The 23,400-nt window shown below is 37.0% G+C and overlaps 1 protein-coding gene across 1 annotated transcript; it reads right to left on the reverse strand.

Moving 5' to 3' along the window:
• Positions 1-3,168: 3,168 nt before the first annotated feature.
• Positions 3,169-4,747, reverse strand: LOC137822686 (hydroquinone glucosyltransferase). Its single transcript, XM_068627632.2, has one exon. It carries the CDS (start codon positions 4,681-4,683, stop codon positions 3,241-3,243), a length of 1,443 nt encoding a protein of 480 aa, XP_068483733.1. The 5' UTR covers positions 4,684-4,747; the 3' UTR covers positions 3,169-3,240.
• Between the last annotated feature and the right edge of the window lie 18,653 nt (positions 4,748-23,400).

A 23,400-nucleotide genomic window follows, 5' to 3' on the forward strand; every position in this document is an offset into this window, starting at 1 on the left:
TACAACTATTCTCCCGATCTGAGTGTTGTACAATTATAATCAATTATCAAATAGATTTATAAAATAAACAGTCCAATTCAAAATCATAATAAACTTTTCCTCATTTACTCTACACCAGCCAAAATGCAGTCATAATTATGAAACAAATATAAGTAAGAGGAAGAACGGTTTTTTGTAAAGTAAATTGTTTATTTTATTTACATTTCGAATAAAGTCTTCAAAATTTTCATAGACAAACTAATTTTATTTAGTGGTATCATAAACACACAAACCCAACATGTAAAAAAATGGATTGTGATGGTTTCAACTTTTTTTTTAGAGTGTGCTGAAATTCTCAATCCAATCTATATTGAGTTGAGAATTATTATAAAAAAGAAAAAAGATGAAGAGGTTGTAAGGAATGGGTAACTCATAATTTATAATTAGAGGAATCATAACTCTAATGTGAATATCATTTTAGGGTTTTTGTGTGTGTCTGTATGAGTAGTAAGGTAAAATAAATTTGGTAACATTAATAAACTTGTGCAGTAATGTGACCTAGGGTGATTAGTAAGGACAAAGAGAGTCAGAGTAAATGTTTATAGTGATATCGTTTCCATTACACTACTAAAATATAATATATCTTATTCTATCAAATAAAAATTAACCCAAGTTTTAGTGTTTATTTTTATAATAATAATTTTGTATTAAACCACAACTTTAATACAATACATATAGAATAAAATATTTAATTATCTTATTTTGATATAATAATTAAAATCGCATAAAGCAACACATAATATATATTATTTAATAATATGTAAAATTAAAATAAAATCACATTCACCTAATATGTAATAAAGATTAGCAAGTAAGATCACATTAAACTAATATTGAATTATAATAATTAATAGTTAACAGTGAAGAAAATTAAAGTACAATTAAAAAATAATTTAAAAAAATGTAAAATAGTCCTGAAAATTATGTAAGATTATGAATAATATGATGGCAGAGGTGCATAAGACGGTGAAGATTTAAAAAAACATAATCCCATATAAAGTGTTAAAAATAATATAATAAAATAAAAAGGTAGAAGAATGAAAAACTAAGTATATGAGGAATGATATATCGATTCTCTCTTTCATTGTACAATCTTTAATTAATGATATAAAAAATAATATTTTTATCATTTCATATAAAAATTGAAATTTTTTATAAAGAAATAGGATTGTATACGGGAGAAAGGTTGTTAATGTAGCTTTTTTCTTAGTATATATAGCATAGAGCACGGAAGATTGAGGGTATGTTTAGATTAGGAAGGGATGTGTGAAAAATTGAGAGAGTGAGGGTCTGTTTGTTTTAAGGGAACTACTATTCACGAGGATGAAAGTGCAATGATATGTGTGCGGAGGAGGAAGAGAGAATCACTGTGAACAGTACTTCCGTTACTTCTCCTCATATTACAAAGAATCTTGCAGAACCTCTCATAAGCAGGTGTGTTTTTTCCATTATAGTCTCATTTTTTTGTCTTTGCATAAAAGTAGCATATTACTTTCTTTTTTGTTGTATAGTTAATATATATAATATAATATAATACAAATAAAATAATATTAAATAATATTAAAATTATCTAAATATAAATATTAATTATTACATAAATTTAACCAACACAAATATTTAATGGTATTATTAATAAATTATAATTTTTAAAATAATGATAATAAATATAAATTAAATAAAATTATTAAATAATAGTAATATTAATAATTATTATTTTTATATCAAATATTTAATAATATTATTAATAAGTATTATTTATTATTAATAATAAATAAAATTATATATAATAAAATTAAATATAGTTATTTATATAAATAAATAAATTAGTTTTTTTAAATTTTTGTAATCTTAAGTTTTTATTAATTAAAAAAATTAAAATTTTAATCATACTCACCACTTTACTTACAAATTTATTATTTTTATGAAAAAATTTCATGTTTAATGATAAGAAATTTGTTTTTTTAAAAATAATTATTCAATGATATTAGAAATAATTAGAAAATTTTAACTAACTCAAAATTACACAAAAATACTACATATTTTATTATTCAAATATTTTTGAAGATAAGGATAAATTTGTAAACTTACATTTTACACATTTAAAAAAAATCAAACTTTTTTCACAACCATCTCATTAGTCACAAATTCCAATAAACTTTACTCACACATTCATTCTAACATACCTCAATCCAAACAACCTTACTTTCTTCACACTTTCTTCTCACATCCACTCCTTCAAATCCTCACACATCTACTTCTTAATCCAAACATTGTGAAGAAAGTGATGATATTTGGATTGAGGTATGTTAGAATGGATATGTGAGGAAATTTTTTGAGAATTTGTTAGTCATGTAATGGTTGTAAGAGAATTTTGAATTTCTTTTAAAGATATAAAATGTTACTTTACAAATTTACCCTTACCTACTAAAAAAATTAATAATTAAATGAGTTTTTTTTTTTAAAATATATTCATAAAATTTAAAATTATAATTAAAAAATTAAATATGTATTAAATATAAACAGATATAATTTAAAAATTATAATTAAAAAAAATATATTCAATAAATTAAATAAAAACAAAAATTTTAAATATGTATTATAAAATTTGAAAATAAATCAAAAAATAAATAAGATATTATATAAATAAATAAAAATATTATTTTTTAATATTAAAAATCTTATAATAATGAAAAAAATACTAAAAATATATAAAAAGTAATTAACAATAAAAAAGAATTTCATAAAAAAATAGAATTAAATAATTATAACTCATTAACATAATAATTTATATAAAAAATATATTAATATAAATACATTAACAAATTAAATAAAAAAAATTCAAGTAACTTTTAAAATATTAAACATATATTATAAAATTATAAAATAAATCATATCTTATATAAATAAAAAAATATTATTTTTAATATTAAAAAACCTTATAATAATAGAAAATAAAAATACTATAACAGTAAAATAAATAAAGATAAATTAAAAAATATACACGCATTCCCTCAACATCTCTTTATTTTCACAGAAGAAAATATTTACTATTTACAACTATATTTTTTTTCTTTCTTCTCTTCCTCGTAGAACCCTAAATCCATTTCTCCTATTTTTTTTTACCTGTGAAAAGAATAAGAAGAGAAGCAAATAGATCGAGTGGGTGAGTGGTGGAAAGAGGGGGAAAGCATTGAAGTAATTTCAATTTGAAAGTTCTGTTAGGGCTCTCCACTTGCGAGCCAATTCAGAAATTTGGGTTGACGAAGAGCCACCCTCCCTGAGAGCTGCGGCAGCGGCCTCCTTCAGTTCCTTCATTCGGTGAAGAAGTTTCTTCCCTTCCTCACCTTCCATCACCATCTTCACAACCCTCGCAATTTCTCCTCTTTCCACCGCCCCATTCTCACCAATCACCACTCTCACTGCCACTTTCATACCTTCACTTACCAAAACGGTATTCATCTTCTGCTCAGCATACAGTGGCCAAGTCACCAAGGGCACCCCATTCACCACACTCTCAAGAACCGAGTTCCAACCACAGTGGCTGAGAAACCCTCCAGTGGAGGGGTGCCTCAGCACCTGGGCCTGTGGGACCCAAGACGGCACCACCAAGCCTCTTCCTTTTGTTCTCTCCACAAAACCCTCAGGCAAGAAATCAAAAGGGTGGGCATGAGTATCCTCGGTGAAATAAGAAGCATTAGGAACTTCCTCATTGGGGCACTTCACAACCCACACAAACCTCTGCTCGCTCATCTCCAACCCCAAAGCCAGTTCCTCCATCTGATCTATGGACAGGGTCCCACCGCTACCAAAACACACCAGTATCACACTGCCTTCCGGCTGCGCATCCAACCATTTCAAGCACCAACACTGTTCGATCATGTTCACACCGCTTCCAGCATCATCCTCTTTCACCAGCGGTCCAATCGGATAAACCGGTGGCCTACCCGGTTCCTCCTTCAGCAGCAAGTCTAACGTGTCCGGTTCAAGATCACGGAAGCTATTTTCAACGAACCCCTCTGCTAATATGTAGCGTTTAGAGTGGTGCAAAAGCCATTTGTAGGCATCGTTATCCTGGTCCTCAAAGGCATCCCCCAAGTCCTTTCGTAGAAACGGCAAGCAGCCGGGGATGTGGACAAGCTTGGAGGGGTCCCGGAAGTGAACGTCTTGGTCCAGGCGAGGGAGGTGCAAGGCGAAAGACAAAAGCATGGCGGTGGAAGGGAAGAAGACGTAAGGGGGCGCGTTTAGTTGCCTGGCGAGGTCGAAGGCATCGGTCCCGAAGAAGTCGAGGAGTAGAGCGGTTACGCGGTGGGTGGAGGACAGAGAGAGGAGGGCGTGGCGGAGAGAAGGGAGAGAGCGCAGGAGTGTGACAGAGATTATAGTCTCCATTTTAGCGTTGGGTGGAATGTCGGAGAGTGTTAGCGTTGGAAGGAAGGTGTAGGAGATGAGAGGTGGGAGGGAGGTGAGGACGGTGGTTAGGGCCGTAGAGGGAGGAGCATAGGTGGGTATGAAGAAAGTGATACGGAGGTTGTGGTGACGGCAGAGTCTCTTGGCGAACTCAATCATTGGAATCAAATGTCCCATGCCTGGGCTTGGCACCATGGCTACCACAGCTTCTATTTCCCCTGACTTTTGTTGCTCTTCCATGATAATTTCGCTTTGCAAATTTGGGTGGAACAAGGAAGAACTTTTTATTATTGATTTATGTCGGTGTAATGTTTGTATTTTAGTGAAACTAGACACTTCATTTTTGGTTATATTTTGATTACATTCAAACTCTTTCTTAACATAAGTCTAACTTTTGTCTCATTTTAGTCAATATTCAATACTAAGTGCAACACCCCTTTAAGCTTATGCTGATGCTGATTAATTTGTAGACAGTAAAGTGGAACCAAGAATTACTCATCAACACTTACACTTTCTATAACCATACTTGGCTTTTGAGTTATCCTACTCACACATTATTCACTTCTAATTATACAACAACAATTCTATAACTAATAAAATATTTAATTAAAATATAAAATCAATTATTGATTATAAAATTAATAAAATGAGTTGTAAGATTAAAGCGGTGTCAATCTATCACTCTTATCAATGATGATGACACAGAAATACCCATTTTCTATTAAACATTGATATGACACTTTTATTTTAAAATATAAAATAATTTGGGATGAATCAACTTTGAAAAAAAGAGTAAAACTATTTTTTTATTAGGTGGCTTAGGAAAATTGAAGGGTGTGTATGGAAAGTTTTCCTAACTACTATGATAAAATTGGAAGAAAAAAAAAAGACGCGATACAAGATTCCAAATTAACAAAAGTTAAATTATTTTTTATTCCATACCAAAAGTTTAATTTGATTTAAACAATCTAACTACTATGAATAAAGCTTGCAAGGAAGAAATAACTGGAAATAGACTGTGAGAGACGTTTCACTCACTCCAAAAATTAATATTAATTATATATTTTTATTTTTATAATATATAAACTTTATCTTTCAATTTTATATTTTTACAATAAACTTACGATTTTTCAATTAATAATCATACGAGCAATACAACAGTGAGATTGATCAAATACATGAAAACAATGGAACCTATCTATCCATACCTTGTTGTACCGGTATGGCCGAGAGGCCGAGGGACCAAGACCTTAGAAGGCTTGGCCGAGAGGCCTAGACCTTAGAAGACTTGGCCGAGTGGCCGAGACCTGGGAAGACTTGGCCGAGAGGCCGAGACCTTAGAAGACTTGGCCGAGAGGCCGAGACCTTAGAAGACTTGGCCGAGACGACCGAGACCACTGGAACATGGCCGATGGTCGACCCATGCCATGATGATTTGGCCGATGGCCGACCCCTATTACAGTTAACGCTCAAACCAAGATCAGTGAAGTTAATCTATCATTAAGAATTAGGTAATGCAAACCTAAGAGGTGTCCACCTCGATAAATGGGCCCAACAAGGTAGGCCCACTAGAATAATATAAATAGTACGCATCCCAAGGAGTAAGGTATGTCATTTATCACTCTGAGAGCTGACCACCCGCTTTACTGACTTGAGCGTCGGAGTGCCTTCGCAGGTACCCCCACCATCCGGTGTTCAGTCGAGGCCGAGGGCCGAAGGAGAAGCAGGAGGACGAAGAGAACCTCAGTTCACTACCCAGTCACCTGACCGACCGAAGGAAGGAGAAGAAGACTTCGACAGTTCTCTAGGTCCCATCTCCCTAGCAGGAACAGAATTCATAGTCTGTACCGGTACTGGGCGAGGCCGGGACCCACCTGCCTGCCCGACGCCCAGTCAAGCCTGACCGAGAGACTGAGAAGTCAAGATCTTCAGAGACCTGACCGAACGGCCAGCAGACCTAGACCTCCTCTTGGAACAAGCCCTCCAATTCGGATTTCGGGCGACCAACAACCAGGCCGAGTACGAGGCCTTGCTGGCCGGGCTAAACCTAGCCTACGACCTGGGAGCGCGCGAGGTTACATGCAAAAGTGACTCCCAGGTGATGGTCGGCCAAGTCAATGGAGACTTCGAGGTTAAAGAACCTTTGCTGCAGCGATAGTACCACGCGGCCAAAAACAGTATCGCCCGCTTCAGCAAAGCACCCTTGCAACACATACCGAGGGAGGACAACAAGAGGGCCAACATCCTGTCCAAGCTCTCGGTCACCAAAAAGAAGAGCCATCAGAGGTCGGTCATACAAATATGGCTGAGACACCCAAGTGTGACGGAAGCCGAGGCCGAGTGTCTAGCTGTAGAAGAAGAAGAGGCTGAGGCCGACAGTTGGATGACACCCGTCATCCAATACCTGACAGACGGCACGTGCACGGCCGACCAAGAGAAGGCGATGAAGCAACAATGCGCCCGGTACACCATGATCAACGAAGATTTGTACTGGAGAGGCTACTCGACCCCCTTGCTGAAGTGCATCACCAATAAAAGGGCCGAGTACATCCTGGCTGAGATCCATGAGGAAATCTGCGGAAATCACGCCGGGGCGAGGACGATGGCCGCCAAGGTCCTGAGAGCCGGCTACTACTGGCCGACCGTACAGGGCGACTGTGCCGAATACGTAAAGAAATGTGCCAAGTGCCAAGAATTCAGCCCCCTCCTCCACACCAGGCCGGAAGAACCGCACAGCATCATCTCCCCCATGGCCGTTCGCCATGTGGGGGATGGATATTATCGATCCATTCTCCCCAGGGAAGGGGCAAACCAAATTCCTCCTGGTGGGAGTCGACTACTTCACAAAATGGATCGAGGCCGAGCCTCTCGCCTCTCGCCTCCATCTCAGCGAAGAATGTACAAAACTTCGTATGGAGGAGCATTGTCTGCCGATTCGGCGTCCCACACACAATAGTGACTGACAATGGCCGACAGTTCATCGACCGAGGCCTACAGTCCTTCTATGACGACCTGGGCATCAAGTCCATCACGGCCTCGGTAGAACACCCACAAACCAATGGGCAGGCCGAGGCCGCCAACAAGGTCATACTCAACGAGCTGAAGAAGCGGCTGGGCAAGGCAAAAGGACGATGGACCGAGGAACTAATCGAGGTACTTTGGGCGTACAGGTGCACTCCCCAAACTACCACACAGGAAACGCCCTAGCCTGACATATGGAACCAAGGCCATGATCCTGGTAGAGGTGGCCGAGCCCACCATACGACGGCAGATGTTCGATCTCACCCTAAACCAGGAAAGCCTAGCGGTCAACCTCGACCTGGTAAGTGAGCTTCGGGACAAAAGCAAGATTCGGGAGGCCGCCTGCAAAGCCCGAGCGTCCAGACGGTACAACACCAAAGTCCGGCCTAGAGGTTTCCAGAAGGGCGATCTTGTCTGGAGAATGCGCAGCGACGCAAGAAAAAACGAAGGGAAGTTCTCATCCAACTGGGAGGGGCCTTTCCGAGTCCGGGAAGTCGCACAAGGAGGAGCCTATCATCTAGAATGGCTTTCAGGAAAAATTGTACCGAGGACGTGGAATGCCACGCACCTCAAATTCTATTACAGCTAAAATCAATAAAATCACGCACTCTTTCCTCACCCAATCAGGAAGGTTTTAACGAGGCGTTTTCATCAAAAGTGTTGGAAATATTCTACCGAGAGTACCGGCCGACTGCCCACTCGCTCGATTAACATCGCAAGTGCCGGCCTACCGACTGCCCACTTGCTCGATTAACATCGAAAGTGCCGGCCTGCCGACTGCCCACTTGCTCGATTAACATCGCGAGTGCCGGCAAACCAACCGCCCACTTGCTCGATAGACATCGCAAGTGCTGGCAAACCGATCGCCCACTCGCTCGATTAACATCGCGAGTGCCGGCAAACCAATCGCCCACTCGCTCGATTAACATCGCGAGTGCCGGCAAACCAACCGCCCCCTTGCTCGATTAACATCACGAGTGCTGACCAACTGATCGCCCACTTGCTCGATTAACATCGCAAGTGTTGGCCGCTCGAGTTTAACACTCGCAATTAATGGCCGATCGCCCACATTTTACTTGCTCGAGTTTAACACTCGCAACTAATGGCCGATCGCCCACATTTTACCTGCTCGAGTTTAACACTCGCAATTAATGACCGATCGCCCACATTTTACCTGCTCGAGTTTAACACTCGCAATTAATGGCCGATCGCCCACATTTTACCTGCTCAAGTTCAAGGCTCGATATTAGTGGCCGATCGCCGAAATTTTACCTGCTCAAGTTTAAGGTTCGCAACTAATGGCCGATCGCCCATATTTTACGCGCTCGAATACAATATTCACAATTGAAGGCCGACCGCCAGATTTTACTTGTTCGAATTCACACAATCGCGCTTATGGCCGACCGCCCAAGGTCTTACTTGTTCGAATACATTCGTAAGTTTTGGCCGATCGCCCGAACTAGTGGGAGATCGATTGTTTAACTTATCAATTATTAATACAAAATGACAAAGAAGGAAACTGGACAATATATTAATAAAAGCACCGGGCGATACATCAAAATACAAAATAAGAAGGCCACGCCCCGGCCTTGGAGGATGCTTAAAGAAAGAAGGAAAAAGCCACAACCCGGCCAAAGGTATAAGCCTAGTCCTGCACCTCAATGCACTCACCCTCCTCGGCCTCAGCCTCCCTACCCTGAACATCGGCCTCCCCTCCTTCGGTCCCGGCCGGTTAAACCCCTCGAGTAGTCAAGGCCGCCACTTCAGCACTCGGCATGATCCGACCCTGATAGACTTCACAATCAAGGTCGAACTCCCCAGCAGCCGGCGGCCCTCCATATAGCACGTGCGCTTGACGCACGGCTCTTTCAAAGCACTGCTTCAGTAACTCCTCGGCCTCGTCGTAATTCTCGTCGAGTTCAGCTTCGACTTTGGCCTTGGCAGTTTGAAGGGCAAGTACCTCAACGGCCGACTAGGCCAGCTTCCTGTCGGCCCACTCCTTCAACTGGGCGACCTCAGCAGCCGCCCTCCTCTTCTCAGCCTCAAGCTGCCGCTTGGCCTCGGCAGCCTCATTTTGAGCCAGCTCCCTATCGGCCGACTCCTTTGCAATCTTGGTTGTCAAGTCAGCGTTAGCAGCCAAAGATTGATCCAAGGACTGGGTGGCCTCCAAGAGCTGATGCTCCAAGTGTGACACGGTCTCCACGTGTCGGTCTTGCCCCTGGAGACCGTGCTGGAAAAGCACCACCGAACGGCACACGAGCTCGAGGCCACTCCTGAAGAGCTCTGTCGGGGCGACGCCTTGGAGGGACTCCCGAGACTCATCGGGGAGCGCCACACGAACCCTTTATGTGAACTGATGGCCGCGCCCCAAGAGATCAAAGGGGGTCGGCCCAGATGAGCCCGGGCGGGAGCGAGGAGAGAGCTGCGCCACCTCGGCCGCCTCTCGACGAGGAGGAGGCGGGATCGGCATCGAGCCAGGGGACCGGACAGTAGTTGCTATGTTACTACCCTCTCTCGGCCTCTTTTTGGACTTCTGGGAAGGACCAGCCCGCTCCCTGGTTGGGGCCGCCACCTCACTGACCGGAGGCATCACGTCCAAGCTGCGGCGACCCCTGCGCTCGGTCGCTTTCTGTCGGTGCTTATCAAGCACGCCAACAGCACTTGGCCGCTCGTTCACCATGGTTTCTGCAAAAAGAAAACACAAGTTAATAAAGGCCGAACGATGAAAGATGACGACCAACGGACCAACTAAACGCCAAAACAAAAACCCATACCCCGAACGGCCGCCCAACGCCCAGGCTTGGCATAAGCCTTGACCAGCGTCCGACATGGGAGCCTCCTCGGGAGGGCGTCAAAGAGCGAAAGAATTTCCATCTCATCGGCACCCTCTGTCGGCCTCGGCCATTCTTTGAAGCCGCAGGGCTTGCGAGTCCAGTAGAGAGGGAACCTCGATCTACCGGACTCGTAAAAAAATATGGCTGTCGCCTCCAGCCGAATGATGACTTTAACGAAACGCTCCTTAAAGCTTTTGTAGGAGCCGACAAATAGGGCGAACAAAACACTACCCGTCCGCCCAACCAGTGAATGCCACAAGGCCTTCTTGGCAGGGTGAGAGGCATAATGACAAAGAAAACAAGAGGGAGAAGGATGAAGGCGCATTACGCCGCACAACAGGCGGAAGGCCTGAAGGGACGCCCAGGTATTCGGATGAACCTGGGTGGGCGCCACGTTGAGCGCTCGAAGAACGCCCATCGTAAACGTGTCAAAAGGCAAAGACACGTGGAGGTCAGAAAAGAAGCAAGTGTACATATAAAAGAAAGGGGGACCGTCACCCGGTCGCCCCATACACACTCTCTCAGTTGGCCCACAAGGCACAACATCGAAATAACTAGAGTGGCCGCCCGGCTTTAAAACTGGGTTCTTAACAAAGAACTCGGCCACGCACTCCGCAGTACTATATGTGGAAGATTTCTCAACCACGTTAGGATCCACCCAGCTAAAATCCATTAGCGGTATGGCCGAGGGAGGAGAGTCCGACCGGTCACACGCAACCGCCGGATCATCCTCCCTCACAACTTCCACCGGGGACGACCCCTCGGCCAACCCAACGGACTGGGAGCCGGTGGAAGAAGAAGAAGATGAAGAGGAAGACTGTCCGATAGGAGAAATCGAACGGCCAGCAGAACACATTGGACGGGCGGAGGGAGAAGATGTTCGACCAGATGAAGAGGATGTAGGCCGAGACCGGCTCGACATGACTAACCTTTTTGGGAAATGAAGTATGGACGAAGGATCACTCGGCTATCAGAGCTAAGGGCGAGAGTGCACTCGGCTATCAGTTCGCTCCAATAAAAGTTATAAGAACGCGACGCTGTGGTGGACCCCTATATATAGGGCCCATGGGCCTCGAAATTCGAAACGTCGTATCAATCTCAACCGTTAGATCTAAGAGATCTAACGGTTCACAAATTCCCCCGCCCAAAAAAAACCCTCATCAATGCGCGTCACGTCGCGCCGTCTGAGGTCATGTCACGCCGCTTAGTCAAATCATACCTCGAAAAACGAAACGACCGCACAACCAAGGGAGCCCAACCGACTCCCATCATCAAAGACTCATCGGACATATCTAACACATCTGCCCTTGAGCCTGGGGGGCAAGTGTACCGGTACTGGGCGAGGCCGGGACCCACCTGCCTGCCCGACGCCCAGTCAAGCCTGACCGAGAGACTGAGAAGTCAAGATCTTCAGAGACCTGACCGAACGGCCGGCAGACCTAGACCTTTGTATACTTGGCCGACTGATGAGTGGCCGAGACCTTTGCATACTTGGCTGACAGATGAGTGGCCGAGACCTTTGTATACTTGGCCGACTGATGAGTGGCCGAAACCTTTGCATACTTGGCCGACTGACGAGTGGCCGAGACCTTCGGAGACTTAACTGAGACGGTCGAAGACCACATTTATTTGGCCGATGGCCTACCCTCACCATGAGAATTTGGCCGATGGCTGAACCCTATTACAATTAACGCTCAAACCGAGATCAGTAAAGCTAATCCATCATCAAGAATTAGGTAATGCAACCCTAAGCGGTATCCACCTCGATAAACGGGCCCAACAAGGTAGGCCCATTAGAATAATATAAATAGCACGCATTCCAAGGAGTAAGGTATGCCATTATTACTGTTCACCTACCTGAGAGCTAACCACCCGCTTTACTGACTTGAGCGTCGGAGTGCCTTCGCAGGTACCCCCACCATCCGGTGTTCACCCGATGACCGAGTCCCGAGTGCCGAAGGATAAGCAGGAGGACGAGAAGAATCTCAGCTCATCACCCAGTCACCTGCCCAACCGAAAGAAGACGAAGAAGACTTCAATAGTTCTCTAGGTCCCATCTCCCTAGCAGGAACATAGTCATTAGGAAGAGTTAATAGTTTCTTTCTTAATTAATCATGCAATTCTGTAAGATTCTAATTAAACTCAGTAACCATTCAATTAACATCTTTAAAGTATTAGGTATTACAAATCAAAGTATATAAATGTCTTGATAATTATTATGATAATATCAAATCTAAGGAAATTATTATTATACTTTTTCACAGAATTTTCGGACTAAGATAATATTTAATTTTGCCTCTCAGCATTTAATTTTTTATTAGATTTATTGTGAAACGTTTCATATTGCTGATCATTTAATTTTACGTTGTTTTTTATTCCTCTCAATCATTATATTTTTTTTTTTTTGGTCTTGTCTAGTTAGTTCATGATTATGTTTGTTATTGTATAAAATTACTATAGGTGTGATATACTATGATATGCTACTGGAAGAGTCTGTGTTCTGTTAGGAGATTGACGCTTCATAAAGATAAATTTTAATGAATCCCGTTTAATTTTTAAAATGAATAATTATTATTTCAATCAGAATAATTACTTTTGAATCAATTCTAATTATTTTTAATAATGGACAATTACTACTCAACCAGAATAATTGTTTTGTAATAAATGCATTTTATTTTATAATTAACTTTTTAGGATAATAAGTTATTAGTGTAATTATTGTATGTTATTGTCCCTCTTATTTGTTCTGGCGAATGGAATGGAATTTTTCACCAATATCACTAAAAGAATCAAGTAATCAAATATACAGACACAAAATAATTAGTCCATAATGCAAATTCCTCAATTTCCTTATTCGTCTTTCGTGGTATTTCAGTTATTAATAATCTTATGGATGATTATTAGTATCCTCTCAAAATGAGGTGTTTTTTTATTGAAGGCATAACACCTCAATATGTACAATTTTGTCAAATACGTATAATCACACGTAAAGTTGACCAAGGGATGAAGGTGCAACGAATGATAGAAAGAAGATTAATAAAAAAACAAAAAATTTGCTCCATCCTAGTTTCTCAGTGCCGAACAATACAGAGAAAACGGTATAAATATATACCTAGATGAAGAAAAAAAGTTATCCATGATGTATTTTTATTCAATATACGTTTTTACTTATAAACTCTTCAATTATGTTTCTGATAAATATAGTTTGTCTCTATTTCATCACAAAACCTACACAATAAAGTCAAGAAAATAGTAAGTAGTGGGGTTGTTGTGAGAGTGGACGAGAAAGAGAATGAATGGTAGGAAGAATGCACAGTGGTTTGGAGATGGAAGAGAATGCCATGATTATGGATATGCACAATTTTGTTTCATCTCTTCCTATCCTATGCTTTCTAAATATTGAAATTAGAATTATAATATGCAATTCAAAATATATTTTTACCTATTGGAAAATATGAATGGTGAGAAGACTGTAAAGTGGTTTAGAAATGGAAGAGAATCCAAGATTGTTGATATGGCTGTTTGGAAATCCAAAGACAACTCCAGAGGCAGAAAGAACCCTACGAATCTTTAACTTTTCAGATAATAGATTTTTTTCAATTAATTATGTCATCATATACGTATTTATATGTGTTGAGTATTTACTGTTTCTGATAAATATAGTTTGTCTCTTTTCATCACAAAACCTGCACAATAATGTCAAGAAAATAATCAGTAGTGGGGTTTGCTGGGAGATTGGAGGAAAAAGGAAATGAATGGTAAAAAGATTGAAAACTGGTTTTGGGATGGAAGAGAATGCCATGATTGTTGATATGCCTGTTTGGGAATCCAAAGCGAACTCCAGAGGCAGAAACAACACTGTGAATCGTGAACTTTCAGATAATAGATTTTCTGTTTTTTGCAATTAATTATTGTACGTTATTGTACACAATTGTTGTACGTTATTGTCTCTCTTAATTGTTCTCGTGAACATAATGACATTTTTCATCAAGATCACTAAAAAAAATCAGTGACCAAATTTAGAGACAAAAAATAATTAGTCCATAATGCAAACCCCTCGATTTCCTTATTCGGCTTCCGCTAATACATATATTTTTTATATTTGTGTGAGTACCACGAACTCCAAACACATAGAATATCCCTTGAGCTTCTCCCACCAGGTAGTCATATTAGAATTTATCGATATTATATATATGCTCTTGGTGATATTTTAGTTACTAATAATCTTATGGATGATTACTAGTATCCTCTCAAAATGGGGTTTCTTTTATTGAAGGTATAGCACCTCAATAGGTACAATGTTGTCAAATATTTATAATCACACATAGAGCCGACCAAGGGATGATGAAGGTGCAACGAAGGATAGAAAGAAGATTAATACAAAACAATAATTATGCTCCATGGTCATATTTTAAAGTTGAAATTCCAACTAGTTTCTCGGTGCCTAACAAGTACAGAGAAAACAATATAAATATATCCCTAGCCGGAGAAAGTTATCCATGATGTATTGTTATTCAATATAAGTTTTTGCTTATAAACTCTTTCATTTTGTTTTTATCTCTCTTCCTATTCTTTCCTGTAACAAAAGAATAAATTCTTCATGGGTCAAAAATATTTAAGATTCTACAGTTTTTAATATATTTTCATATTATCTCATTCTAAATATTGAAATTGGAATTATAATATGCAATTTAAAATATATTTTTAACTGTTGAAAAATATGAATGGTGAGAAGAATGGAAAGTGAATTAGAAATGGAAGAGAATAACATATGCGGAGGAGAAAGGGAATGAATGGTAAGAATAATGAAAAGTTGTTGTGATCAACGAATTTCATCCACAAACTGATGGTTAAATAGAGATTGTGAACAAATCCATTGAGGCTTATCTCCATTGTGTTTTTGGGGACACTCCTTCCAAGTGGAATGAGTACTTACCTCTTGGAAAATTGTGGTACAACACTTTCATTCAACTATACAGTTAACTCCATTTGAAGCTCTTTATGGCTATCCTCCTTCTATTCCCACCATTATACAAAATAAAGATTCCTTAATAGAAACGGTAGCCTATACTATGAAGACACGTGATGAAATTAATCCGCTATTAAAAGCAAATATGGTTAATGCACAACAACGTATGAAGTTTTATACGGTTTAAAAAGGAATGACAAATAGTACCAGGTTGGAGATTGAGTTTATTTAAAGATTCAACCATGTAGGTAGACAACTTTATCCAATACACATTTTCACAAGTTAGTTGCCCAATATTATGGTCCCTACAAAGTTTTAGAAAGAATTGGCAATGTGAATTATAAATTGGAATTACCTACTGACTCTGACATTCATAATGCTTTCTATGTTTCCTTACTCAAACCATCACATAGAAATAAACCAGTGTCTACAACTTTACTTTTTGTTTACTGATAGTTGTCCTTTTGCTGTCAAATTAAGATGATTTCAGCGTAGACTTGTCTAACACTAGATAGATGATAGTATAATTGTAGTCAAATGACCCCAATTTGTCTCCCAACGAATCCATAGGGAAATTAGTAAATCAATGTTTAGAATTTATCTATAAGCAAGAAAAGTTAGCAATAACAATAAAGATAAAAGGGGGTTGAGATAGTTGTGAAAAAAAAAATATATAAGAGATTAAAACAGCAAATAGAAAGTGGTTGATCCCTAAGTTCTTTCACCATTGAATTCTTCACAGGTTCTCTAAAGATTAATCATTTCTCAATCCTCCACAAAGATAAACTAGATTGAACATGCGTCAATCTAATTCAACCGAAGTTCACCTGTAAAACATGCGTGTACTGGTTTAATCAAGACTATTGGTTTAATCAATACCCATTTTGTTCTATGCGTATACTCTATAGGAATGCTTATCTCCTCTCCCTTGAATCATGCATCCAATAATTAATTAGAACAGTGCAAACTAACTAAGAAACCAAAGTTTAAGATAAGGAAGACTCTCAATCATGCGATCAAGTACAACCTCTCACAAAAACCAACTTTCCAGGAGATTAGAATATTAAAACAACTACTATAGAGAAATAAAAAACGAAACTTTTATTAACCAAAACCTCTGAACTCAATGAGAAATTACAAAAGAATCAACCAAAAAGGTTTAGCCTTCCATGAGGAGACAAAAAAATAATTACAAAGAAGAAAAGAAACTAAGAAAAGCCTATTAAGCTCCCTTATAGTTGTCGTTTTGCTGTCAAATTAATATGATTCTAGCGTAGACTTGTCTAACACTAGAGAGATGAAAGTATAATTATGGTCAGATGACCCCAATTCGTCTCCCAAAAAATCCAATAGTAACATCAGTAAATCGGTGTGTAGAATCTATCTACAAGCAATAAGAGTTAGCAATAACAATAATAATAAAAGGGGGTTGAGATAGTTGTGCAGAAAAATATAAAAGAGATTAAAATCACAAATAAAAAGTGGTTGATCCCAAGTTCTTCCACCATTGAATTCTTCACAGGTTCTCTGGAGACTAATCATTTCTCAATCCTCCAACATAGCTAAACAAATCGATCATGCGACAATCTGATTCAATTGAAATTCACCAGTAAAGCATGCGTCTATTGGTTTAATCAATACCCACTTTGTTTCATGCATATACTCCATGAGAATGCTTATCTCCTCTCTCTTAAATCATGCTCCCAATAAATTAATTAGAAAAATGTGAACTAACTAAAAAACCAAAGTTTAAGATAAGGAAGACTCTCAATCATGCGTTCAAGTACAACCTCTCACAAAAACTAGTTTTCTAGGAGATTAGAATATTAAAACAACTACTATAGAGAATTAAAAATCAAAAGTTTTATTGATCAAAATCTCAAAACTCAATGGAGAATTACAAAGGAATCAACCAAAAAGATTTGCCTTCCATGTAGAGACAAAACAAAAGAATTACAAAGGAGAAAAAAAACTAAGAAAACCCTATGAATCTCCCCCCTTTCTCCTTGATGCTTGTGTCCTTTTATAGGATTTTTTGTTCCAAGGATCTTGGGAAAAAAATTGTAGTTTATATTTTTTTAACAATTTTCAATTTTCCATAGTTCTTGTATTTCGCAGAAGATTTTCTTCCACTTCTATTTCTGAGATATTGTAGCTTTTATTTCCTCCTCCTTCTCCTCAGATTTTGTTTTCTGTTTTGATTCAAAGAAGCAACTTGGACTTTTGCATATTTGGTCAATTTACAAAGGTAGACACTTCCTTCATAGCATTTACTCTAAAAACACAATTAACAAAAATAATAGTTAAGACACAAATAAACCCAATTATATGAATATTAATTAAAACGAAGAATTTATTTGTTATTATAGTCCAATAATCTATGATTAAGGTTATTGAGTGTGAATAAATATATGCTTATCACTGACAAGAAGAATCATTTTGTTCCACAACCATTGGTGATTCTAGCTCACAAAATAAAAAAACAAAATAATAAATCTGTAACTGAAGTGTAAAGACAAACGCCACTTACCCATCCGAAGAGCGAAAAACGTCTTTGAAACCCAAGTTTCTCCCCTCAGCAAGCTCTCTAGAGTAATCTCATACTCACTTTCTACCTAACCTTCCATACAAAATTGTCCTTGCAACATCACCATCCATCACATTTACATTGTTACCCTTTGCCACATCATCAATCATAGCCACGTTTGCGGTGTCAACAATGTGTAAGGAAATAAGAGTGTCAAGAAAACATTTTCCAAATAAGTATCATACTTCGTTTGGATGCTCATAGTACGAAAGAAGGCACTAAAGTGAAGTCTGAACATGGAGGCCATAAAGATGGGTAATTAGTAAATGGGTTACAATTAATTACTTTGCATATATAATCATAAATAGTCATTTTTGCAAATAAAGTTGAGATGCAAGCATGGAGACAAACAATTGGTTATGGCAAAGTACTAAGCACCCATGTTATGAAATTGAATCAGAAGTCAAATAAGGTTTTGCTGTCTCCCACATACCAAAATACAAAAGTGCTAAAGTCCATTATTGATGCACAGAATAAGGAACCACGTAAAAATAGCGGCAGAAATGAATACCGAAGCCAAAATATGGAGTCTAAATCATTGCTGCACATAATTTAAGCATGTTATGTTTAAGCATGAGTAGAGAATGTGTAGTGATCAGATTCGCAGAACATTATGAAGGGTAGATTCAGCAAACCTAAAAGTTCTTGCGTAAAAGAGACAATGCATTTCACAGATGATTATGGTATGATCACGTTCGGCTACATTAAAAACTATCCCATTTTTATTGTTGGTGATCAAATTATCAAAGAGAAAAAAAAATACATTTTTTTTAATAATTGAAGGACTGACTTTAATTCAAAAATACATAAGATCAAGTTCGATCCGGAAAAAACAGACTTTTCTCCTAAAGTCATTTTTAAAGATCATGGTTAATTACCTCAAATACAAGAATGCAGTTCAAACTTGAAGATATATTTCAATCTCAACATTTAATGCGACTTTTTATATAGTGTTGAAGAATTGTTATAAGTGTTTAGTAGAGATGGAATGTTTATTCAAAGCTTTTTAAGAAAATATTTATTAATATTGTAGCTTTTAGAACATTGTTATAGTATTTTAAGATATACCTTCCAGTGTTTAAAGTAATGTCATTCAATGTCTTACATATGGTAAACAAAAAGAAATAAATTATCATAATAAATATTAGTTTAATACCCAAATTATATTTTACTATAACTTTTTTTTATAATTTTGTAAGAGTTAAATTACTTGAGTGTCAGATATTAACTTCATCTACAAGTCACATAAGGATTTTAGATTTTTTATAACAAAAAAAATAAGAATAACAAAAAGATACTCCAACAACAATTGCCCAATTTCCTTTATTTAAAGGAGAAAGTCATGATATTTTAACTATAAAAATGAAAAAATTTGTTTACTTTCTTAGATGTCGTAGAGATCATATATACGAAGGTGAAGCCAATATAGTCACACATGTATCAAAGAAAAAATAAAATAACTGATGTTGGAGTTATTAGGATGATACAAATACGTCATATTTTTAAGAACTATGAGGACAAAAACATTAAAAAAAATGTGAGATAACCTTAATAAGTGTTCAAATGATATTCAAAAGTGAAAATAATCAAATTTCAATAATTTATAAAGGGAGATTTTGAAGATGAAAAAAAGAGTTTAAATGAATACTTCAATAAATAGTCTAGGTTAATAAAATGAAGCTCTAAAAAGATATAATCAATGATCTACAATTTTTTTATAAAATTCTTATTAGTTTAACGGATGACGGTTATAAAATGAAGACTTATGTCAATCATCACTAGCGCAGAAATGCTAATCAAATGCGGCTATTTTACATTTACAAATGCGGCTATAGAGCCGCATTTGATCAGCACGCAGTAGTAAATCAGAGAAATATAAATGCGGTTATAGAGCCGCATTTGTAAATGCGATTTACGAATGCGGTTATTTCAAATAACCGCATTTGTATATTCTTCTGAATTAGCAAAAGGGTTTTAGGGGTTTTAGGGTTTTAGGGGTTTTAGGGGTTTAGGGGTTTTAGTATATGATTTAAGAAGAGTGGAAGAGGACAAAGAGGAACAGCGGCAGCGGCGACGGAAGCAGTGGCGGAGCGGCGAGCCAATGGAAAATACCTTCGATATGCAGCAATGGAAACCGAAACCCATTAAAAACGAAAGCAATAGGGAAAGCGAAAGTCATTAAAAGCAATGAAGTTCAATGCAGTTGCAATGGAAACGAAATACCTTCGAGTGCAGCAATGAGTTCGAAAACGAGAGAAAACGAAGAAGAGAGATGAGCGCAAAGAGAAAGAAACTACGAAACTGTTGAGAATATTTAAATAACCGCATTTGTAAATCAAGCGCTTCAATTTACAAATGCGGTTAAAAGTAATAACCGCATTTGTAAATCAAATTAATTTCAAAAATGTCACCGCGTTTTTTTACGAATGCGTTTAAGGGCTGAGCCGCATTAAATAAGGAGCGCTCTTTTCTTATTTTTGTGCTCTTTTCTTATTTTTGTGCTAGTGCATATGTGATTTTAGATTAATGGAACCACTTAGATCTTATAAATAAAGTCATTATATTATATTGAAAAATCTATCGAATTTGGAAGAGAGAGTAAGAAACTCATTTAGAAAAGGAACAAATTACTATAACAAAAAAAGGAAAGAATGGAATATCAAACAAATGATTTGCAATCAAACATAAGAAAATCACGAAAAAAAATTTGTTGAAATAAAAGTGAATCAATGTTACAATGACAAAAAATATAAATATAGTCAAAACTATTGTCACTTTAACAATCAATATAATTTATTTGCTAAAGTAAAAACGTGTTATATTTAGCTTGCCGTTGTAAAACCATATATAATAAGAGAAAATAAATATACTATAGAGTTACAAGTTAAATTAGGAAATATAGAGTATGTTGAAGTAGAAGATAAAGACATCATTAGAGTTACAAGTAAGTAAGAAGTTTGAATTATAAAAAGATTGTGATCCATAAAACTTTGAGGAAGTGAAATTAGAATTTTACAAATTCTATCTCAAACCAGAAGAGAAGTTTTTGGAAATTTTAGATCAATGTGTCAATAAATAAGGAGAAAATGTTAAATAACAAGTTATAAGTATTCAAAGAAAATTAACTATTAAAAATATTTAATATAAGTTTTATCTTTTTTAGTTTTTAAAAAATCTTAGAATATATAAAAAATGTAAAAAATAAAATAAAAACTAATTCAATATTTAAATTATATTTTTTATACTAAAAACAATTTAGAACACAATTATATTGAATTAAATCCATTAGTGTTTGATACCAACCTTATTACCACACCAAATACTAATTAAGGAAAACAATTTATTTTTTGATGATTATATTTTCACATCCTTCCCCTTTTTTACACCTATATTACAATTATTATTATTATTATTCTTATAAATTTTTTATAATATTTAATTACAAACATATGCTTTATTATATTTTTTTATTAAAATAGTCAAATAGGAGTTGTTCTTTGAGGTTAAAGTATCATTTGTGTTTTATTTCAAATAGCATCTATTACAACATGAATTTCTGCATTAATTTGCAATCAATACACACGAATCTTCTTTCTTGATGACAAAAGAACCAATTAAAACTTGTCTTCATTGAACATTTGGAGAAATATTTACATCATATATCGAGAAGCAACTAGTATTAACGTTGCAATTCGCCACATGACCCATCTGGTCTTAATTTTTGTTTTGGTTCTGACGCAAACATGAATGCATTGCAGATCTATTCTCGGAAATCAGCTGGGAAACACTCATAATTGAATCACGACAAGGAATTTACATTAACCATCATTTTGCTTCGAAATTGCTTCAAAACGTGCAGAACAGACTGAATAACTAATTATGCAGACACCCACGTTAACCACCACTTGGCCTGACAACAAAAAATGGTAAAACATTAATCGATCAACAACAAAGTTATTTGTATGTATCAGAACACTGATAATGTCATTAAGAGATGACATTAATCAATGAGAGACAAGGTGCTTATTATGCTAGAAATAAAATTGAACTAAGAGTAAGATTTGCAACAAATTGGAGGTGGTTAAGGAGACACATGTACCAGAGAATGTTTCTCGTCCCAGACCCTACAAAGTATTACTAAGCATTGGAATATGAACATCTAATAACTTCCTTGGTATTTTTTTACTGCATCAAAACAAAGGGTTTCCTCAACATTTATTTGCCTGCAAAGAAAGTAATGAAATAATAAAGTACTGTGATAAATTAATGACTACATATATAATTGTTGGAATTGCAACTGCTAAGTGAGATCTGTATTCTATTCCTAGTAATTAAGCTTTTAGGTCATACCTCCCTTTAATTTTCCTGTGATGACAGGATCTGTAGCATCACTGCTCATAATGTTTTCTTGATTGAAAAATAAATAAATAAATAAAAAGTCATTATTGTTTATCATCATGAGGGGAAGCACAATAATCAACGACTTCTGTAACCTGCTTATTCAAATTACAAAGAAATTCGAAGGTTGGTAAACTTTTCCTGCTGGCCAATGTCTTAAAATTTCAACCTATAATGAAAGAAAAAGCATGGGAGAAAAAGAAGAGATTTTTTTTTACCCAATAATGAGAAATAATGTTTTTTAAGCTTTTTGATCGCTTTAATGAAAGGTTTGGAAATGCTGAATAAATATATGACAAAACTGAAGTAAAGGGTGGCTTTATACCTTTATCTATTTATTTTGTCTGACTGTATTTGATATTAGCTGCAAGCAGAAAAGAACATAGAAAATGTGGGACGTTGTGTTTCGGTAACAAAAGAAGAGAATCTGAATGATATAAGTATGACAATTTTGGATTAAAATAAACAATAAATTATATTTTAAGATTAAAGAAATATAAAAAAAAAAACATAAGTGTCGGGACATACAAAATTTTAAATGTAAAATAAGGACGATCAAGTGCATTGAATTAAAAGAAAAAACAATTAACGTGAAAATAATTTGAAATAAAACTATAAAATGTGCAATTAAATTATAGAATGTAAAGTTAAATGAAATAAGAGATATAGGAAATAAGACAGAAGAGAAAAACAAGAAGGAATGCAAGTTAAAGAAAATACTTGAGATGTGAACTACTAGATTGTAAATTAAAATTCAATGCAATTTTTTTAAAATGTAAATTAAATTTATTGATAAGAATGGTTGAACAGTTTACAGAAATTTTAAATTTTTGAAAGGAAAATGTTCCTACAAGATCTGACCCTGCAGAACACTTCTTCTGATGATGTCGTATCGTTCTTCTCGTCTTGTCGGCCTTCCGGTTGGTCCTCCGGTTGGTCTTCCGACTGGATCTTCAGCTTGGACACGATGGGGGGAGTACCTGCGAAGACACTCCGACGATCAAGTCAGACCGAGAGCTAGGTACCAGAAGAGTGGGGAGTGAATAGTTACCTTGGGTGATGTGCCTCTTCTGCTATTTATACTGCTCTAGGTGGGCTATGGGCGCTGTGGGCCTGCTTTAGGGTCCAAACGAAGGCCCAATTGAGTC

Source organism: Phaseolus vulgaris, chromosome 9 (genome assembly GCF_051622355.1).
Source record: "Phaseolus vulgaris cultivar YP4 chromosome 9, ASM5162235v1, whole genome shotgun sequence".
NCBI lineage: Eukaryota > Viridiplantae > Streptophyta > Magnoliopsida > Fabales > Fabaceae > Phaseolus > Phaseolus vulgaris.